Source organism: Belonocnema kinseyi, chromosome 4, assembly GCF_010883055.1.
Source record: "Belonocnema kinseyi isolate 2016_QV_RU_SX_M_011 chromosome 4, B_treatae_v1, whole genome shotgun sequence".
NCBI classification, from domain to species: Eukaryota; Metazoa; Arthropoda; class Insecta; order Hymenoptera; family Cynipidae; genus Belonocnema; species Belonocnema kinseyi.
The window spans coordinates 100,276,932-100,294,104 of NC_046660.1; the positions used below are offsets into that span (position 1 = coordinate 100,276,932).

At 32.5% G+C, this 17,173-nt stretch overlaps 1 protein-coding gene across 1 annotated transcript in view; it reads left to right on the forward strand.

The window, feature by feature from the left end:
* The window catches only part of LOC117171729 (kinesin-like protein KIF19), a 62,512-nt gene that overhangs the window by 28,730 nt on the left and 16,609 nt on the right, over positions 1-17,173 (forward strand). The window contains exon 10 of the mRNA XM_033359293.1: positions 10,502-10,597. Within this exon, the coding sequence (XP_033215184.1) occupies positions 10,502-10,597 (96 nt within the window). The remainder of the gene's footprint in view (positions 1-10,501; positions 10,598-17,173) is intronic.

Below are 17,173 nucleotides of genomic sequence, written 5' to 3' on the forward strand. Positions count from 1 at the left end.
AGAATTATTTTTCAATTTGGTGCTGGAATCCAAAGAAGTTATAGCATTTACGCATTCTTTCGCTTTAAAACAAACTTTTTTGCATGGAAAGTTACCATTAGAGGACTATTAATCTTCAATAAACTGTGGATGCACGCGAGAAATTGTTCAGGCTGTATGTAATTTAAGCAGAATTCTGCAATAAGTCATGTAAACATGTGTATCGCAAGTCTCTAGCTGCGACTCTGAGATCGAAAAGGAACGGTATTGTTGCGCAGGTGTCAAGAAAGTTAGGAAATCCACGCAGGTATTTCATACCTCACCTGAATAGAAGAGACACGCCACCTTTAGTCGCGTTTCTTGTCCCGACTTGTTGAGAACCTGCAATTTACTCCTTTCAAAATAAATAACTTTAAATCCTACCTTTAACAGCATACCAACTCAGTTTTAAATTCTCATTCAATATAAATAAATAGTTCACAAAATATGCTTAGAAATATTTGTAATTAAAATTATGAATAAAAGTTGAGTTGAATTAATTTTAAATTAATTTGTTTAAATCATTTCACGTTTATTCGTACCATCGCCTATTTAAAATGTAGATTTTGTGATAAATTGGAAGACTTTTAGTCATAGAAGATTTTCAAATTTAATGTGTACTCTAAAGTAAATGATACCGAGAAAAGGTACTTTTTTTATAGGGGAAGGAAAATTCCTAACCAGAGAAATCGATTTCCTGTACTAAAAATACAGGATTTGATAAGATGAGAAAAAGTGTTAGTGTTTGAATAGGGACTTTAAAATATAAAAAATTATCATATCGAATTATCGAAGTGAAGCGATTAATATAAGTGTTACATTGGTACCAGAATTTGTAGTATGTCTATATACTGAAACTAGTGTCAAGTGCAATAATGATAATCAATATATGGATGAAAAAATTTAAATGAAGCGTCTGAAGTTTCAAACTGACTAAGTGCTTCTGAAAGTTGACTATTGCAAATTTTGATCAAGTCTTCAAGAAGATGACGCAGTGCAGCAGTAGTAGTGGTAGCAGTAGCAGTACAAGCAGTAATGGTCAGGATTTTAAGGAATCCACGAGTCGACCTATCGAAGAAAAATTAATTGTAAGTTAAAAATCTATTAAATGAAAAACTATTTAACTCGGATTATTTCAATTTTTAATTCATGGTTTCAGTACCGAAGGTTAGCTGGTCAACCCGAATTTCGGGGCGATATGTCCATCTTCTTTTCCAACATAATATCATTAAGAATATTTTTATTATAGAATATGAAAAACAAATTAAATTGAAAATCATAGTGGCCACTCAAAAATCAGAAACAATTCCCGGTTTTCAAAAAAGTTAAGTTAAAATTGAAACCTTCACAACTTAACAATTTATATATTAAATTATTTAGAAAATTATCTCCAAATAAGCGTATGTAAAGCGAAATATAATTCTAAATTTAAAAATATAAAATATTGATCAATACTTCACAATTAGATAGTCTTCAAATAAAAAAAATTGAAATTACAAAGTGGAAACACTAAAATTAAATTTAAACTTAATTAAACTCTAAAGTGAAAACCATTGAAATCAAACGATTTTTATTTCGAGCTCTTCCAATAGAAAAATAATTACAATTGAACAATTCTCCATTCACATATTAAAATTAAGCACTGAAGATTTTTCAACTGTTAAGCCTTTCAATTTGAAATTGTGCAAGACAAAGCGATTACAATTTTCTCATTTATAGATTTTAAATATGAAACGTTTTTTATAAATAATTTTTATTTTAAAGTTTTCAGTTCATTTTAAAATTAAGAACTAGACACTGAAAAATTTTACAACTAGAAGCACTTTTAATTTAATTTCTTTTTAAACTATAAAATTTTAAACGATTTGAATTTGAAACCAAAAGTGTAGAATTTTCAAATCTAAGAATTAAATTGCAATGTTGAAACAGGAAAAGGGAGAAGTGGATCTCCATTTCCAACAGTGTTTGGCGGCGAGATATACAAAACAATAAAATATATAAAATTGTTGTACAATATTATTGTATCATTTTGGCAATATTACAAATAAATCTTTTTTGGACGATTCCATCCATATCCTGCAGAAAAATTTTTACAATATTGTGTGCTGTTGGTGTTTCGAACAATTTTAATTCAAAATTAAACAATTGTACACATATAAACGTATATCTCAATCAAAAAGTATTAAATCTTAAATTTTTTGAAAAGTAAAAAGGCGACTCACTGACAAGCTTATAGTAAACATTACGAATTGTAAACTTTCAAATCATGAACATTCTAATTTAAACTATTAAAAATTTAGAAATAAAATTAAATATTGTCAACTTCCAGCCTTGAAAATTACACAATTTTATAATTATTATTTTAATTAAATTATTTCCCATTTTAAGTAATATCAAAATAAACTAGTTCAATCTCAGCCAGAACGTAAATTAATTTGTGAATTAAGCTTCAAAACTCCAAGCTATAACTAAAAAAATTCTAGAATATTCGATAGTAAATACTGTAATAATAGATATTTTAATATTAAAGAGTACTAAGTAGTCATTGTTAAATATATGTAAACAGTGATTGATTATGCAATCCTTTTGAAACTTATATTTTTCATTCTGTTCACTACAGTTTCATTTATGATAGATTAATGTTTATCACAAGTGAAATGCAATAGGCCTTTTTCAATAACGATTGCATGTATTTGTGTAAACATAATAAAGTTGTACGAGCTGTAAGTCCCTCATAAATAATTTAACAACCCGCATATTTATTTTTTTAGATTATACATATACATTTTGCTTGCATTGTAAAAAAATACAAAATTATCTGCGTTGTAATTATCTCACATTTATAACTGAACAAAACAATAATTGAACCAATATAGAATCACATGTAAACAAAAAATGCGAATCATTATCGAATAAAGTAATGAAAACCGATTAAAAAGTAGTGAATCAGAAATTCGATATGAACCTCAATGGGAATAAAGATGCATGAGATTTTTTGCGGCGTGATCTGGGATGATAGGACTGAGTTTTTTATGTTCAGCAAGACAAGCAATAAAAAGGAAAACATTAGTAGTAGGACCAAATCAATATTGGGTCGTTGTTCTGAAGAAGAGTTCATACTCCAATGGATAGATACGATATGTGTTCGAGGACGATGGAAGAATCGATGGATGACACTGACGGGACGTTAAAGCGGAACGAAAACAAATTTGCATTTTATATACAATAGCGATTGCATAATCGCTTTTAATGTCGAAAAATGTGTGGGCGACTGCGTTTTTATTGAAATTAAGTACAAGAGAACACTGAGTTGCTTATTTCCGATTTTTTCTTTATAGATCCCCGCTGAATTAGCTTTGTATCATGATCACTGTTATTAAAATATTTTTAAAAAATCGTCGAATCTTCAAAAAAATGTTTAGTAATTTATTTATCAAAAACAATTCACATAAATATTATATTATATTCGCGTTTTTTTAAGTTAGGGTCAACATTATTTTTGTATTTAAGTGGGGGATGATACGAGGAGCTATAATATACTGAATCTCTTAGCACTGTACTCGTGTTCTGAAAGTAACAGGAAGTAGGTGTATATTTCATGTTTTGAAAAAACAAACTGCAAAAATCCCTGCCAACTCGTTTTGAAATCTAAATTGTTCGTCTTGGGCTTCAAATTCCGGGAATTTATCCGGCTGTATGGCCCTTTTCATTACTCCATAACGACCATAAGGGTCTTTTTCATGGGGACTTTATTCGACCATTAGCTACTTCAATAGGTTTTATACACTAGGGCGGGTCGAAAATAAAAAATTCTGGAATTTAAAATCAATAAAACGCGAAAAGGTTGAGTATAGAGATCCTAAAAAGCAGCATTATTAATATGGATTCGATATTTAATAGAATGTTTTTCAGTGTATTTCTACGCTAAAATGGCCCACAAATCCGAATTAAGGAAATTCGCTGTATTTCCAATTTCTGACTCTTGCAGACTCTTTTTGCAATGTATTTCAATCTTAAAAAAGCTTACACATGCTTAGACAAATTTTACCTGAAGAGAAGGTATTAGATTTGTGTAAAATTTGGCCCACTCCGTTTTTATCAAATGTCCACGTTTTGAGACCCCCTGAATCCGAAAAACAGATTTTTACGAATATGTCTGTCTCCCTGTGTGTGCGGCTGTAGATTTTTAGTTTGTTAGCCCAATAACTTTCAAAAGAATTGACAGATTGGATGGGCCTTGGTATACTCTTTTAGTGACCTAAAATAAAGGTCAAGTTCGTCAGCCAGACATTATGGGTGAAAATTCAAAAAGCGAGCGTATTTTCAAAATTTTTGAGACCACTTTTTTTTAAATTCAAAAATTATCTTACGGGTATTCATAGTATCCAATCAGACGATCAATTTATCCTAATGACTTTTTTTTTTATAAAACCTACAAGATTATTAAAAAAAAAGAGTTTTTGTTTTCGGGCTCAAAGGAGTGCCGCACATTGGGAAGAAAAATGACTTGTTTGATTCAAAATAGCGTACAGCCCACAAATCTTCACCTATTTCGACAAAAAAAATTGCAAAAAAAGCTAATAATATTTCTAAGAGAGATGTCCAGTCTGATTTTTTAATTAGGTTTTAAATTTTTTATAAATAAACAAATATGACGAAAAAATGGCCTTTTTTCTATTTGACGTTCCAGGTGCTCCACAATAACAGGAAAATGGTTGAAATCGCCTAAGTTGCATAAAATAGCATTAGTTAAAGATATTGAAATATTAGACAATATACAAAAAAAAATTTTTTAACGATTTTACATAACTACAAGTTTTTTCAAGTTATGTTGCAAGAAATTGGAATCGGAACAATATTATATGAAAAAATTTCTCTTCTGATTACAATTCTTCAAATTATAAACAAACATAATGTACAGCGGCAGTAATCAGACGTTTTTCGACATAAATATTCGTTTTTTCTAGGTTAATTTTTTTCAATTTGGAAATTTATGATAATTTTAGCAAAATTCATGATTTGTTGATTAATCTTATACATTTTTAAACAAATTTAATAAAGAAATGCATTATTCGGGCGTTTTTCGACAGATAAATTTGGTTTTTTCAATGGCAGTCTTTTCAGTTGGGAACTTCATAAAAAAATTTCAGTAAAATTCATAATTTTTTGATCAATTTTATGAGTTTTTTCAAACAAATTTAATAAACAAATGCATTATTGGGGCATGTGTAGACGGAAAGATTCTTTTTTGTTTCGATATCAGACTTGTAATTGGGGTCTTCATAATAAATTCGTCAACCCTCATGATGAGTTGACAAATTTTATGATTTTTAAATACAAATTCATTATTCGGGCATCTGTGGACGGACAAATTGCCCAGTGTTGGTCCAATTTTGGCAGCCAAAGGTCGGCTAAAGTCATTGGGTCAATATCGGCATTTTAATAGGCCCAGTGTTGAGCCAGTGCTGGCAGCGTATATTGGCTATTTATATTTGCTGATCATCCACCAATGCTTGGCCCACTATCGGCACTTTATTGCGCCAAGTATCACTTTTAGTACGGGGAACCATGTTTCACGAGGATCAGCCAAAGTCTGGCCCAGTGACGGCACATTACTGGGCCAAGTGTCACTTTTACCACGGCATACCATGTTTTATTTAATTCGGCCCAATTTTGAGCCAGTACTGACAGGCTTTATTGGCTTTTTATATTTTCTGATCCTCCGCCGATGCTTGGCCCAGTATCGGGACTTTGTTTTGCCAAGTCTCAGTTTTAGCACCTAATAAATAAATCTTACACGAAAGATAAAAAAATTTATTTAAAACTTGTTAAAGTTCACGATGAAATTTGTTAAGTGCTGTCATTAAAAATTTGTAATGTTTATGAAAAATTACATTTCCTGTCATTGAAAAAAGTTGTAAAGCAAGCTACAACTGAAAAAAATGAAATATCACGCGAAGAAAAATTGTAATCGATTTAAATTATTTATTTAAAAATTATTGTATTGATATTCCTGTTAAAATTTCTTCGCATAATAACAAATAATTGGAAAAAGAGAGCTTGAAAGGGGGAGGATCGGTAAGGCCTGTTTTTGGCCTAATTTATTTTTGGACCAAAAAATCTGAAAAAATCATGGTAGTATCTTATAAGTATCCCGAGTCGATTGCACGCTAAACGGACTACCCTACACCCCCCAGCCACCCCTACAAATATAGGAAACACCACTACCCACCAACTGTATTTTTGAGAGATTTGACACTGCCCAAATAATGCATTTGTTTATTACATTTGTTTAAAAGATCATAAGATTAATATAAAAATTATTAATTTTGTGGCAAATATCATAAAGTTCCGCATTTAAAAAAATGTACATCGAAAAAAACGATTTTTTCTGTCGAAAAATGCCTGATTACTGCATTTACCATAAAATTTGTTTATAATATAAAGAATTATAATCTTGAGAATTTTTTTTTTAATATCACTTAATTTCCATTCAAATGTCTTGCAATATAACTAAGAAAAACGTATGATTATGGAAAATCATACAAAACATTATTTCAAAAAATAATTTGTTTATAAAAAATTGTGTTATTTAATATGTAATATTGGAACATCTTTAGCTAATATGAGTTTTTGAAACTTAGGCGATTTTAACACTTTTCCTGTTATTGACGAGCACTGTGAACGTCAAATAGATAAAATGGCAATTTTTTCGTCTTATTTGTTTATTTATAAAAAATTGAAAACCTAATTGAAAATTCAGGCTCAACAACTCTCTTAGAAATCTTAACAGTTTTTTTTCAATTTTTTTTGTTCAAATCGCTTAATATTTGTAGGCTGTACGTTATTTTAAACAAAAAATGACATGTTTTTCCCACGGTGGGCCGGGAATATGAAAATAAGATCATATGAACTCCCATCTAACACAACGCTGCTGAAGGTTGGTTGAAATTCTCAGCATAAAACACTAACCAGCTGTGACTCTTGGTTGAAACTAACCGCCTCCCACCCCCGCCCCCAAACCCTCGTTAATCCAAGTTTTGTGAGTCACTGAGGTAGGGATTTAATTTAGAAGTTTAAACAAGGGAAGGCTGATGTTTCGACCGTATGTGCTACATTTAAATCGTAAAAATAAAATTGGAAATGAGTAAATTAAGTTTTTGAAAAACCGGCAGAAGTTGCAGTAAAATGTTTGATAACCATTTTTTTTAAGGAATGCGCATTTTTTTAAAAGAGACAATGAAAGTACGTCTGTTTTAATATCACTGCTTGTTATGAATTATAATAATATACATTTATGGGAATGATATACAAGTTGAGATACAAATTCGAGTGTGAAGAACAAGATACGTGATGAGAATGTATTCGTTAAAGCCAAAGAAGCTTTAACAAAAAAGAAGTCACTATCACCAAATTACTTTTGTCGACGTTTTGACCTTCACTTTAAAAAATCTGTGCACAAGTGTAAGGAATATACAAAGACCGATTGCGGAGCGCGAGGTAAATACATTATCGAGCGCGGAGTGCGAGAACCAACAGTCGCGCGCCCTAGGCGCGCTCAAACTTGCGAGCCGCGCATGTAGCGCGCTATGAGAATGTGCCCGCGAAGCGAGCGGATTTTTTGTTGTGCATTTTTCCTTTAGATATTCCCCAAGAAATTGTGAAGACTATTTTTTTATTACACTGTGTAATACAATGTTGAAAAGGTATAAATCGTAAATAAACGATATAACTGTCTGTCCGTATGTATGTCTGTTTGTCTGTTTGTAGACACGATGACTTTTGAATATATTAATCTATTAGATTGGCCTTTGTTACACTCTTTTAGTGTCGAAAACTGAAGGTCAAGTTCGTTAACCAACCATTTTGGATAAAAATTTCAAAATTGAGTGCTTTTTTAAAATTTTTGAGATCACTTTTTTCAAAATTAAATAATTCTCTGTAATGTTATTCGTAATACTTGCAAAGAGTTTGTAAAAAACAGCATTAAAAATATATAAATTAAGTTTTCAGACAAACGACACAAGCTACATAAAAAATGAATTGACAGAAGTTGTTTTACGTAAAAATAGCTTTAAATGTTTTATCAATCATTTTTTGATAGGATGCGTAGCTTTTGTTTTATTCGTGAAAATAACATTTAAAATTAAAAAAATAAAATCTTTGGAAAACGACACAAGATAGGATAACATTTTAACTGATAAAATTTGTTGCCTAAGTTATATGTACAAATTTTTTTCGAGACACTTTACGCAAGGATGCGTATTTTTGGTTTAAATTAAAAAAAAAAAACATTGAAAATAAACAAATTCAATTTATGGAAAAACAACACAAGTTGCAACAACACGTTTAATAAGAATATTGTTTTTCTATATGACGCGCACTTTTTTATTTTTAAAGGAAGATCATGAAAATACGTATGTTTCAATATCAATACATATTATAAGATAAGAAGAAAATATTACAGTAATCATGAAAAATAAAATTTGTACATTATTTTACAATATCTAAATAACAGTATCATGCAGAGGTATAGAAATAAATATAACATACATTTGATGTAATAGTGTTGAACATAGTGTAGAAAAGTTCATAATTTGGACAAAATCAAGTACGAAGCAGGAGGTACGTCATGAGAATGTGTTCGTTCAACTCGAAGGAGCTTTGACAAAAAAGAATTCACAATCACCAAATTATAGTTGTCGACGAGGTTGTCGACAATTTAATTTTAAAAGGCCTGCGCATAAAGGTACTTGAATTCAGTTCAATTTCTGCTGAATTTAAGATTACTTCTAAATAAAAGACAAAAATGTAAGGTGTGAACAATATTTAAGTCAGCTTCATTTTTTTACACCTTAAATTAAGTATTTCTTTTACTTTAAGCTAGATTGAGGCCCATTTTTTGTCTGGAAATCCTATTAGCAAAATTTGATTTTTCTTATAAACATTCGGCAAAATTGTCCCCATCGGAATTAAAATTTCTATTCAGTAGGAAAAATGTAAAAAAGTTGTAAATGGTTCTATGAACATTTGTTTTAGGTTGCAGTTCGGATTAGGCCACTTGGACGCGACGAATCAGGAAGATCTCTTCATGCCATCAATGAGAAGGCAAGTTTTTAAATTGATTGATTAATAATTGCAGATATTTTCATCATATCTGTTTAATAAAACACATATATAAATATAGAACAATATGCTTAATAAAAACTATAAAAGATGTTTGAAAGTATTAAAAAAATTAATAATCATTAGGGGATTTAAATTATATTTTATCGATGAAAAATTCAATGCTCCTCTTAAAATCCTTTTTGTCGTTATTTTTAAAATGGTTAAGTATAGTGATAGAACGAAAGTCATTCTTTTAGAAAGAGAAAGTCCAAAGTCTGACCATACGTTGTTTACTCTACTGAAGACGTTCTCAGTGGCTTCTTTACTGCAACATATTAAAATGTTTCGTATTTAACAATTTTGACATTCAAGATTAATTAAACTACAAATAAGTAAAAATAAATATTCCATATTAAAATCATATATCTGGGTTAACATTTATCCTAAAGTGGTGTATAGGAGGGGAGGTTATCACTATTTTTAAACTACCTCTTAAAAAGAAAAATCAATCTAAACAAATTGTCGCAAGTATAATATTAACAAAAAAATAAATAAAATAATCCTGAAAAACTAAACAATTTAAGATTCAAAATCTTATTATTTACAAATCTTTATAAAACTGATTGACAAAATGCTTCACGATTAATATTCTGTTGCGCAAAATACTTATCTTTTTGCCTCATATACAAAGAAAAAATGGGCGACTTTTTAAAGGTAATATTTAAGGTAGTTAAGAAGGGTGTGTTCTTCCCTTTATAAATATATTTGAAAATACATGAGTAAAATCAAATGTGTTCAGAATGCAAATATAAAAGTAGAAATCAGCCATTTGAGCGCCATTGAGGGCCATTTTTGAGCGCAGAAGCAGAAAGTAATTTCTTGTGCAAACAAAAATTGAAAAGGTTTTATTCAATTTTCCCTCAATGTATGATCTTTAAAATCATTTTTTGACACAAAACCATTCATATTAAAAAATTTGTTTAAAAGATAAAAAATAAAAACTGTAAAAGGGTTTTTACCTTTACGAAAAAACGTTTAACACGAATGATGCTCTCGCGTCAAAAAAATAGTTTTAAGTTCACAAGTTTAGGGTATGTTTAACCCAATCACTAGCGGCCATATTAATTCCTCTATCAACTGCGTCAATCAGACTGATGCGGACTGATGTTTACTGGCAACACTTGCTCAGTCGCAAATGCCTCATCTTGTCGCAAAAAAGTACACCTTTTAAACGATTAAACAAAATTAAAACTTATTAAAAAAACTTTGCTTAAGTAATTATATTTAATTTTGAATGCTCTTTTAATTTTACAAGGGAAAAAATAGATTTGAAAATATGCAACAACTCCATTAAAACCCTGACTTTATTGTACAGATGGTTATGATCGACGACGTGGAAACCGACAAACAAAAAAGAAGTTTCCCACGACAATATCTGTACGATGTAGTTTTCGGCGAAGATTCTACTCAGGTCAGATACTACATTTTTATAATTTTATTATAGAATATTCAAATAGTTTTACTACATCTGTTTTAAATCTTGTTTTTATTACGAATTTATTATATTCTTTAATCACTTTTAAAATGTTAACCAGTAAAAGCGTATAATTTATTTTTTTTATTGCGAGTGTTTACTTTTTGTCAATTACACAATAAACATTTGTCACCTGAGGCGTCACGAGAAAAATATGATAATCGATCGTTGTATAAGTGAGCTGTTCATCAACTGTTAGAACGACGCCATTCACTTACTCATATCTGAGTTATAAATTCTAGAAAAATGATGCGAAATTGCAGTCGCCTAATCAGAATTGTTAAGTCAGCGCTTATGGATTTTGAGCCGCTGAATCCAAATCTGGCCTCAGAATTTCTCCCACACTTCTCAGTTTTCCCTTAGATGCATAAAATAGGGAAAACCTAGGAATATTTAGGACATTATTTTGATAATACCAGTATACGGAACAATAAACGTATGGGTGACACATTCTTATATGTTGGGACTCGTAAGGATCAAATTCATACCCTAAAATTCCCCAGTGTGCTTTCCTTTTCCTATAGCTAGAATAAGTCTAGAGAAATTGAAGGTCTTATATATACCATTAAAGCATTTCCCTTTCGGGGTAGGCGTGGGTCACTCAGTGGGGGAAAGGAGTAGTGTATGGAAGGGATAGAGAGTTTTCATATTAATCCAGAATTCTCGTGCTATGTATGTAAATAACACGTTCGTTCCGCAACACTGTTCCGACCCAAGTTGCTGATCAATCTCTCTAGCACTCACCCCAAGTGAAGTTCCTCACAAAGTCGTTATATAAGGTTCCCCACTTGGGTCCATTAGTGGCCAGCGTCTTTTGTTTCAGGCGTCATTCACTCTACTGACACTTTTTTTATTAACTATTTACCGCCATACTTTCCTGTCTTGGCATACTGCTCTAGCTTCTTTTATGTCCATGCATCTTCTCATGCAGGCTCTCGCGTTTCTGTGACTTCTTATGTCTCTTCTAACTAGGGTCTCATTCACACATTCTAACAATTCTTTCCACGATCTACCTCTGGGCACGCTGCCATTTACTTTGCCTTGATACACTTGTTTCGTTAGTTGTTCATTTGGCATTCTCTCAACATGCCCGAACCATTTTAACCTATTTCTTTCCCATGTATCTACTAGCGTCTCTTCTACACCACATTCTTTTAGAATTATCTTGTTACTTACTTTGTCCATCAGAGTTTTCCTGCATATTATGCGCATGAATCTCATGTCAATTGCGTTAATTTTACTCTTATCTTTTTCTTGATAAGGCCATGTCTCGCTACTGTATAGTACAGTCGGTACAAATATAAAATTATGTATTGACATTTAAGCTTTATTTGATATATTTTTACTTCTGATAAGGGGGTCTGCTCTACTAATAACCTTTTTACCTTCGTTTATGCGTCTATCTAATTCATCATCTATTTTCCTGTCCCTAGTAAATTAGATATCTAGGTATACGAACTTATCAACTTCAATTCTCTCATCATTTAATAAAATATTGCATAGTGTTTTCTTAATCTTTCCTTTGAATACCATAGTTTTTGTTTTATTTGCGTTAATTTTGAGGCCCATGCTCTTCATGCTTGCATCTAGTTTATTCAAAATTCTTTGTAAGTCTTCGATTGACTCTGCTATAACGACCTTATCATCTGCGAACGCTAACCCACGTATCCTTACTGTTTTGAGATCCACACCCTCTTCGTCGAAAAGAGCCATTCTTAAACATTTGTCCATAAATAATATAAATAACCATGAAGACATCACGTATCCTTGTCTAACTCCTTGAATAATATCGAAACAGTCACTCAATTTCTCATTCACTCTTACACTCGCTTTGCTACCTGTATATATTGTTTTTATAGCTTGTAGGAGCCATCCATTGACTCCATACTCTTTCAGGACTTCCCAAAGTTTACTTCTATCTACCTTGGCAAGCGCTTTTTCTAGGTCAAAAATGCACAGTAAATTTTTTTTCCTACTCTCAAACTTTTTTCTGTTATTTGCCTTATGCTGAATATTCGATCCGTACATGACCTTCCTGGCATAAACCCACTTTCGACACCCCAAATTTTTGCTTCTGTTATTTCTATTCCCCTACGAATAAGTATTTTTGAGTATATTTTACTTACGGTACCTAATAAGCTAATCCCTCTGTAATGATTGCAGTCGCTTTTATCTCCCTTTCTCTTGTTAATTGGTACGATAATGGCTTTTTTCCAATCGTCTGGGACGTCTCCCATCTCGAAACATAAATTTATCAATTCGCGCAGTCTATGTGGTATGCACTCGCCAGCGTGTTTAAGCATTTCAGCGTTGATACCGTCTACCCCGGCAGCCTTATCGTTTTTCAAGTTCTTAATTATATCCCTAACCGCAGTGACACAGACTTTCTCAATTGAGTTTTCCATCGCATCGTGTTCAACATCGCAGTTGTGGTGTCCTATAGCTTCATCTCCGAATTGTTTCCAAAAATTGTATCTGAAAGCCTCTAGTATCCGTCTGCATCATATACCATTTCCCCCCTACTATTTCTCATGTTGACAAATCTGTACTTTTGTTTCCTTTCATTTTTTTATAAAGCAGTTTCTTACTTCCTTCAAAGTCGTTTTGTATTTTCATCTCTTCTTCTGGTTTAATTGTATCTTTACGTTCCTTAACTAATCGTTGGAGTATCCTGTTTTCGTGTCTATAATTATTTCTACGTCTATTTCTTTCCTCATTGCTGAGACCTGCGATGTTCAAATTTTTCTTGTACACTTCTCTTTTTACTTTTTGGGCAGCCTGAATTTCATCATTCCACCACGCATCACCAGACATTCTTCCTACAACTGCGGTACTACACACTTCGATCGTACATCTAACAAGGATATCCCGTAACATTGTCCAGGCTCCCTTTATATCTTTGTTTTTTATACGGTCCTCCCCTGTTGCCCTATCTATGCTTTCGATAATCTTATTTTGGAAACCTATTCACACATCCAGTTTCTGTAGGTTTTCAATTTTGATTCACGTTTCTTTTGTTTTCTTGGTTCTCTTTTTTCTCCATCCCCGACTTAATTTAATTTTTGAGATCAGAAGGTAATGATCAGTGTTGCATTCAGGACCCCTCATGACCCTTGTTCTTTGACTAACGCTCTTAGTCATTCATCCGCAACAGCAAAGTCAATTATACAGCGGCTATGTCCTTTAGACCAGGTGTACATGTGGATCATTTTATGCCTAAACTAAGTATTTGTAATAAACAAACCCCTTTCTAAGCATAGACTAATTTATCTCCGTTGTAGTTTGTTCTTGGATCCCCAAAATTACCTAGTACTCTTTCTGTATCCTGATTTTGGATGCCCACCCATCCGTTCATGTCTCCTAGTAGAATTATTCTTTCCCCATATTCGCAAATATTTATTGTTTCATTTAAAGTGTTCCAGAAGGCGTCTTTTACTTCTCTAGGATCACTATCGACTGGCGCGTAGCATGCTATGATAAATAGTCTTCTGATTTCTACTTCCATTCTAGCCCACAGCAGTCTGGGAGATGCGAAACCATGGTCTCCGAGATGCTGCTTTGCTCTTTCATTCAAAATCAGACCTACTTCTTGTTTAAAATGTAATTCACTGTCTACTCCTGACCATATTACAAATCCACCTTTCAACACGCGGTTTTTTATGTCTTTGGTTTCGCATCCCTTTTTCGTTGTTTCAGTCACACATAAAATATCTAGTTTCCTTACGTCCGTAGTTTCACGCAATTCTTTTACTTTGAGATCATTTACTCCCCTAGCATTCCAAACACCCAGTCTCCATTCGTCGCCTGAAACATGACCTTTAGATTTTCTGTGTGCATGTCTTTTGTCATTAAAAGTTCCAGTCTTTTCCGAGGCTATTTTTTATTTTGTATTATTCATTGTTTATATTATACGCCCAAGTATCACCTTTATGCAATAAGTTTATTTTCTGAGTCGAAATCATGTCAAAGTTAAGTATCGACTCGTCATATGGTGGAGATTGTAGTTATAACGTCAGTCCCACCAAAAATTCAGTTAATAAGGGAGGGTTGGGAAAGAGGGAAGGTAAAACTGGAACCGAGAGAGTCGTCTTGGGTTTGTGTCTTCGTTTGTTTGCCCGGTTCAAAATCTCAGCGTTATTTGTAATTTGTAGGATTAAAATTTATTTTTTACCGTAAAAATCTAATAAATTGAAATGAATTACTTATCTTTAAGTACGTTTCCGGATTTCCCAGTAACTGCATATCGAAACACAATTTTAAGAAAGTGCATATATTCAAAATTAAAGCTCATGTTATGCAGACTTATGTGGCAAAAAATAACAAAAATGCTATATCCTTTGCAGTTTTGCGTTCTGAATCTAAATTTGAACACTAAATTTTTCGGGCTTGTACCAGTTTCCCCCTAGACGCAAAAAGTAGGGAAGAGCCTAGTGATTTTCTGGTCACAGGACATACAAAAAATTGACTGCACGAAACAATTGACTAGGGTACCCTTATGGATTTTGAGCCGCTGAATCCAAATCTGAGCTCAGAATTTTTTATACGCGTCTCAGTTTTCCCCTAAGATGCAGAAAATAAGGGAAACCTAGGGATAATTTGGATGGTATTTTCATAATACCAGTATACGCGAAAATATTCACAAGGATATTATATTGTTAAGTGTAGCTACTTACAAAGACTTAATTTGTATACAGAAAGTCTCATAGTGTGCCTTCTGTTTCCCCTAGCTCGAGTGATTCTAGGAAAATTGAAGGTCTTTCTCATATCATACAGATTTATTCGGGGGAAAATAACAAAAACGTCATATCCTTTGCAGATAAGGTAAGGAAAAGCCTAGGGATTTTCTGGTGCACCAAAATAAAAGTTATCTGCACGGGAAAAGTGACTGATTTCACACGCAAACTTGTAAAGGATATGAGATTTTTATTATTTTTCTCCGTATAAATCTATATAATTTGAGAAAGACCTTTAATTTTCCTAGAATTACCCAAGCAATGGGAAAAAGGCACACTAGAGAATTTCCGTGTACAAATTATAAGTATCTACAAGTCGTTCCACTTAAGAATATAACATCGATGTGCCTATTTTCGCATGTACTGGTATTATCAAAATAACGTCCAAATTATCCCTAGGTTTTCCCTTATTTTCTACATCTAGGGAAAAACTGACACATGTATGAGAAATTCTGAGGCCAGATTTGGATTCAGCGGCTCAAAATCCATAAGGGTATCCTAGTCACTTGTCTCTGCAGACAAATTTTGGTAAAAGGATATAACATTTTTTTGCCGTATAAGTCTGTATAACATAAGCGAGCCATCAATTTCCCTAGATTTATTCTAGCTAGGGGAAACGGAAAGCACACTGGGGAATTTTCGTGTATGAATTGGGCCTTTACGAGTCCCAACACATAAGAATATGCCACCCTTACGTTTATTCTTCCGAATACTGATATTATCAAAATAATGTCCTGAATATCCCTAGGTTTTCCCTATTTTCTGCATCTAAAGGAAAACTGAGACGCGTAGGAAAAGTTCTGAGGCAAGATTCGGATTCAGCGGCTTAAAATCCATATGGGTAGCCTAGTCACTTGTATCATGCAGACAACTTATTTTTTTGTGGGCCTGTATTATAGATGCAAGCGAGTGATGTCCCTCACAGTAATGGGATATACCGGAATATCCTATTTGATTCCACTTATCTCCCAGGTTGTCCCAAGGATATCCCAGGGATAACCAGGTGGATATCCCGCAAGGCGGAAATTTGTATTACCCAAAGATAACCCCAGGATATCCAGGGTAACCCTGGAACGTTTACGGGATATTCAAATGTCCCAAGTAAGATATAGAAAATTAATTTATATCCTACTTGGGACATTTGAATATCCCGTAAACGTCCCAGGATTACCCTGGATATCCTGGGGTTATCCCTGGGATATCCAAATTTCCGCCTTGCAGGATATCCGACGGGTTATCCCTGGGATATCCTTGGGACAACCTGGGAGATAAATGGGATTAAATGGGATATCCCGGTATATCCTATTGCTGTGAGGGGTATTTTCCTCTTTTTGAAAAATGTATCAATTGAAGTAAATATATTTTTATAAATCTCTACTTGATAAAAAAGGGAATATATTATTTTCAATTTTTGGTGAGTAATATTTGAAGGATTCCATGCAAAAAAAGAATTAATTTTAAATCAAGAAAAAATCGTTACGTATACGAAATATTTTCCTAATCTAAGAACATATTTCCTGTCACAAGAAAATGTACTGGGTTAAAGAAAATAGATTTTCGTCATTTAAGTAAATTTTCTAGAGATAAGACAAATGTTCTTGGGTATCAAAAATATTGTATCGTCCGTATTCGTGTTGATATTTTGTTGATTAAATGCTAATTTTCCTTCTATGCACAGAACGAACTTTTCTAGTTGAAGAAAAGGTTAAATCGCAGGTATTTTTAGATTTTTACGTATTTTGAATTTGAATTACAAAAACGAAATATAAATAATTACAAA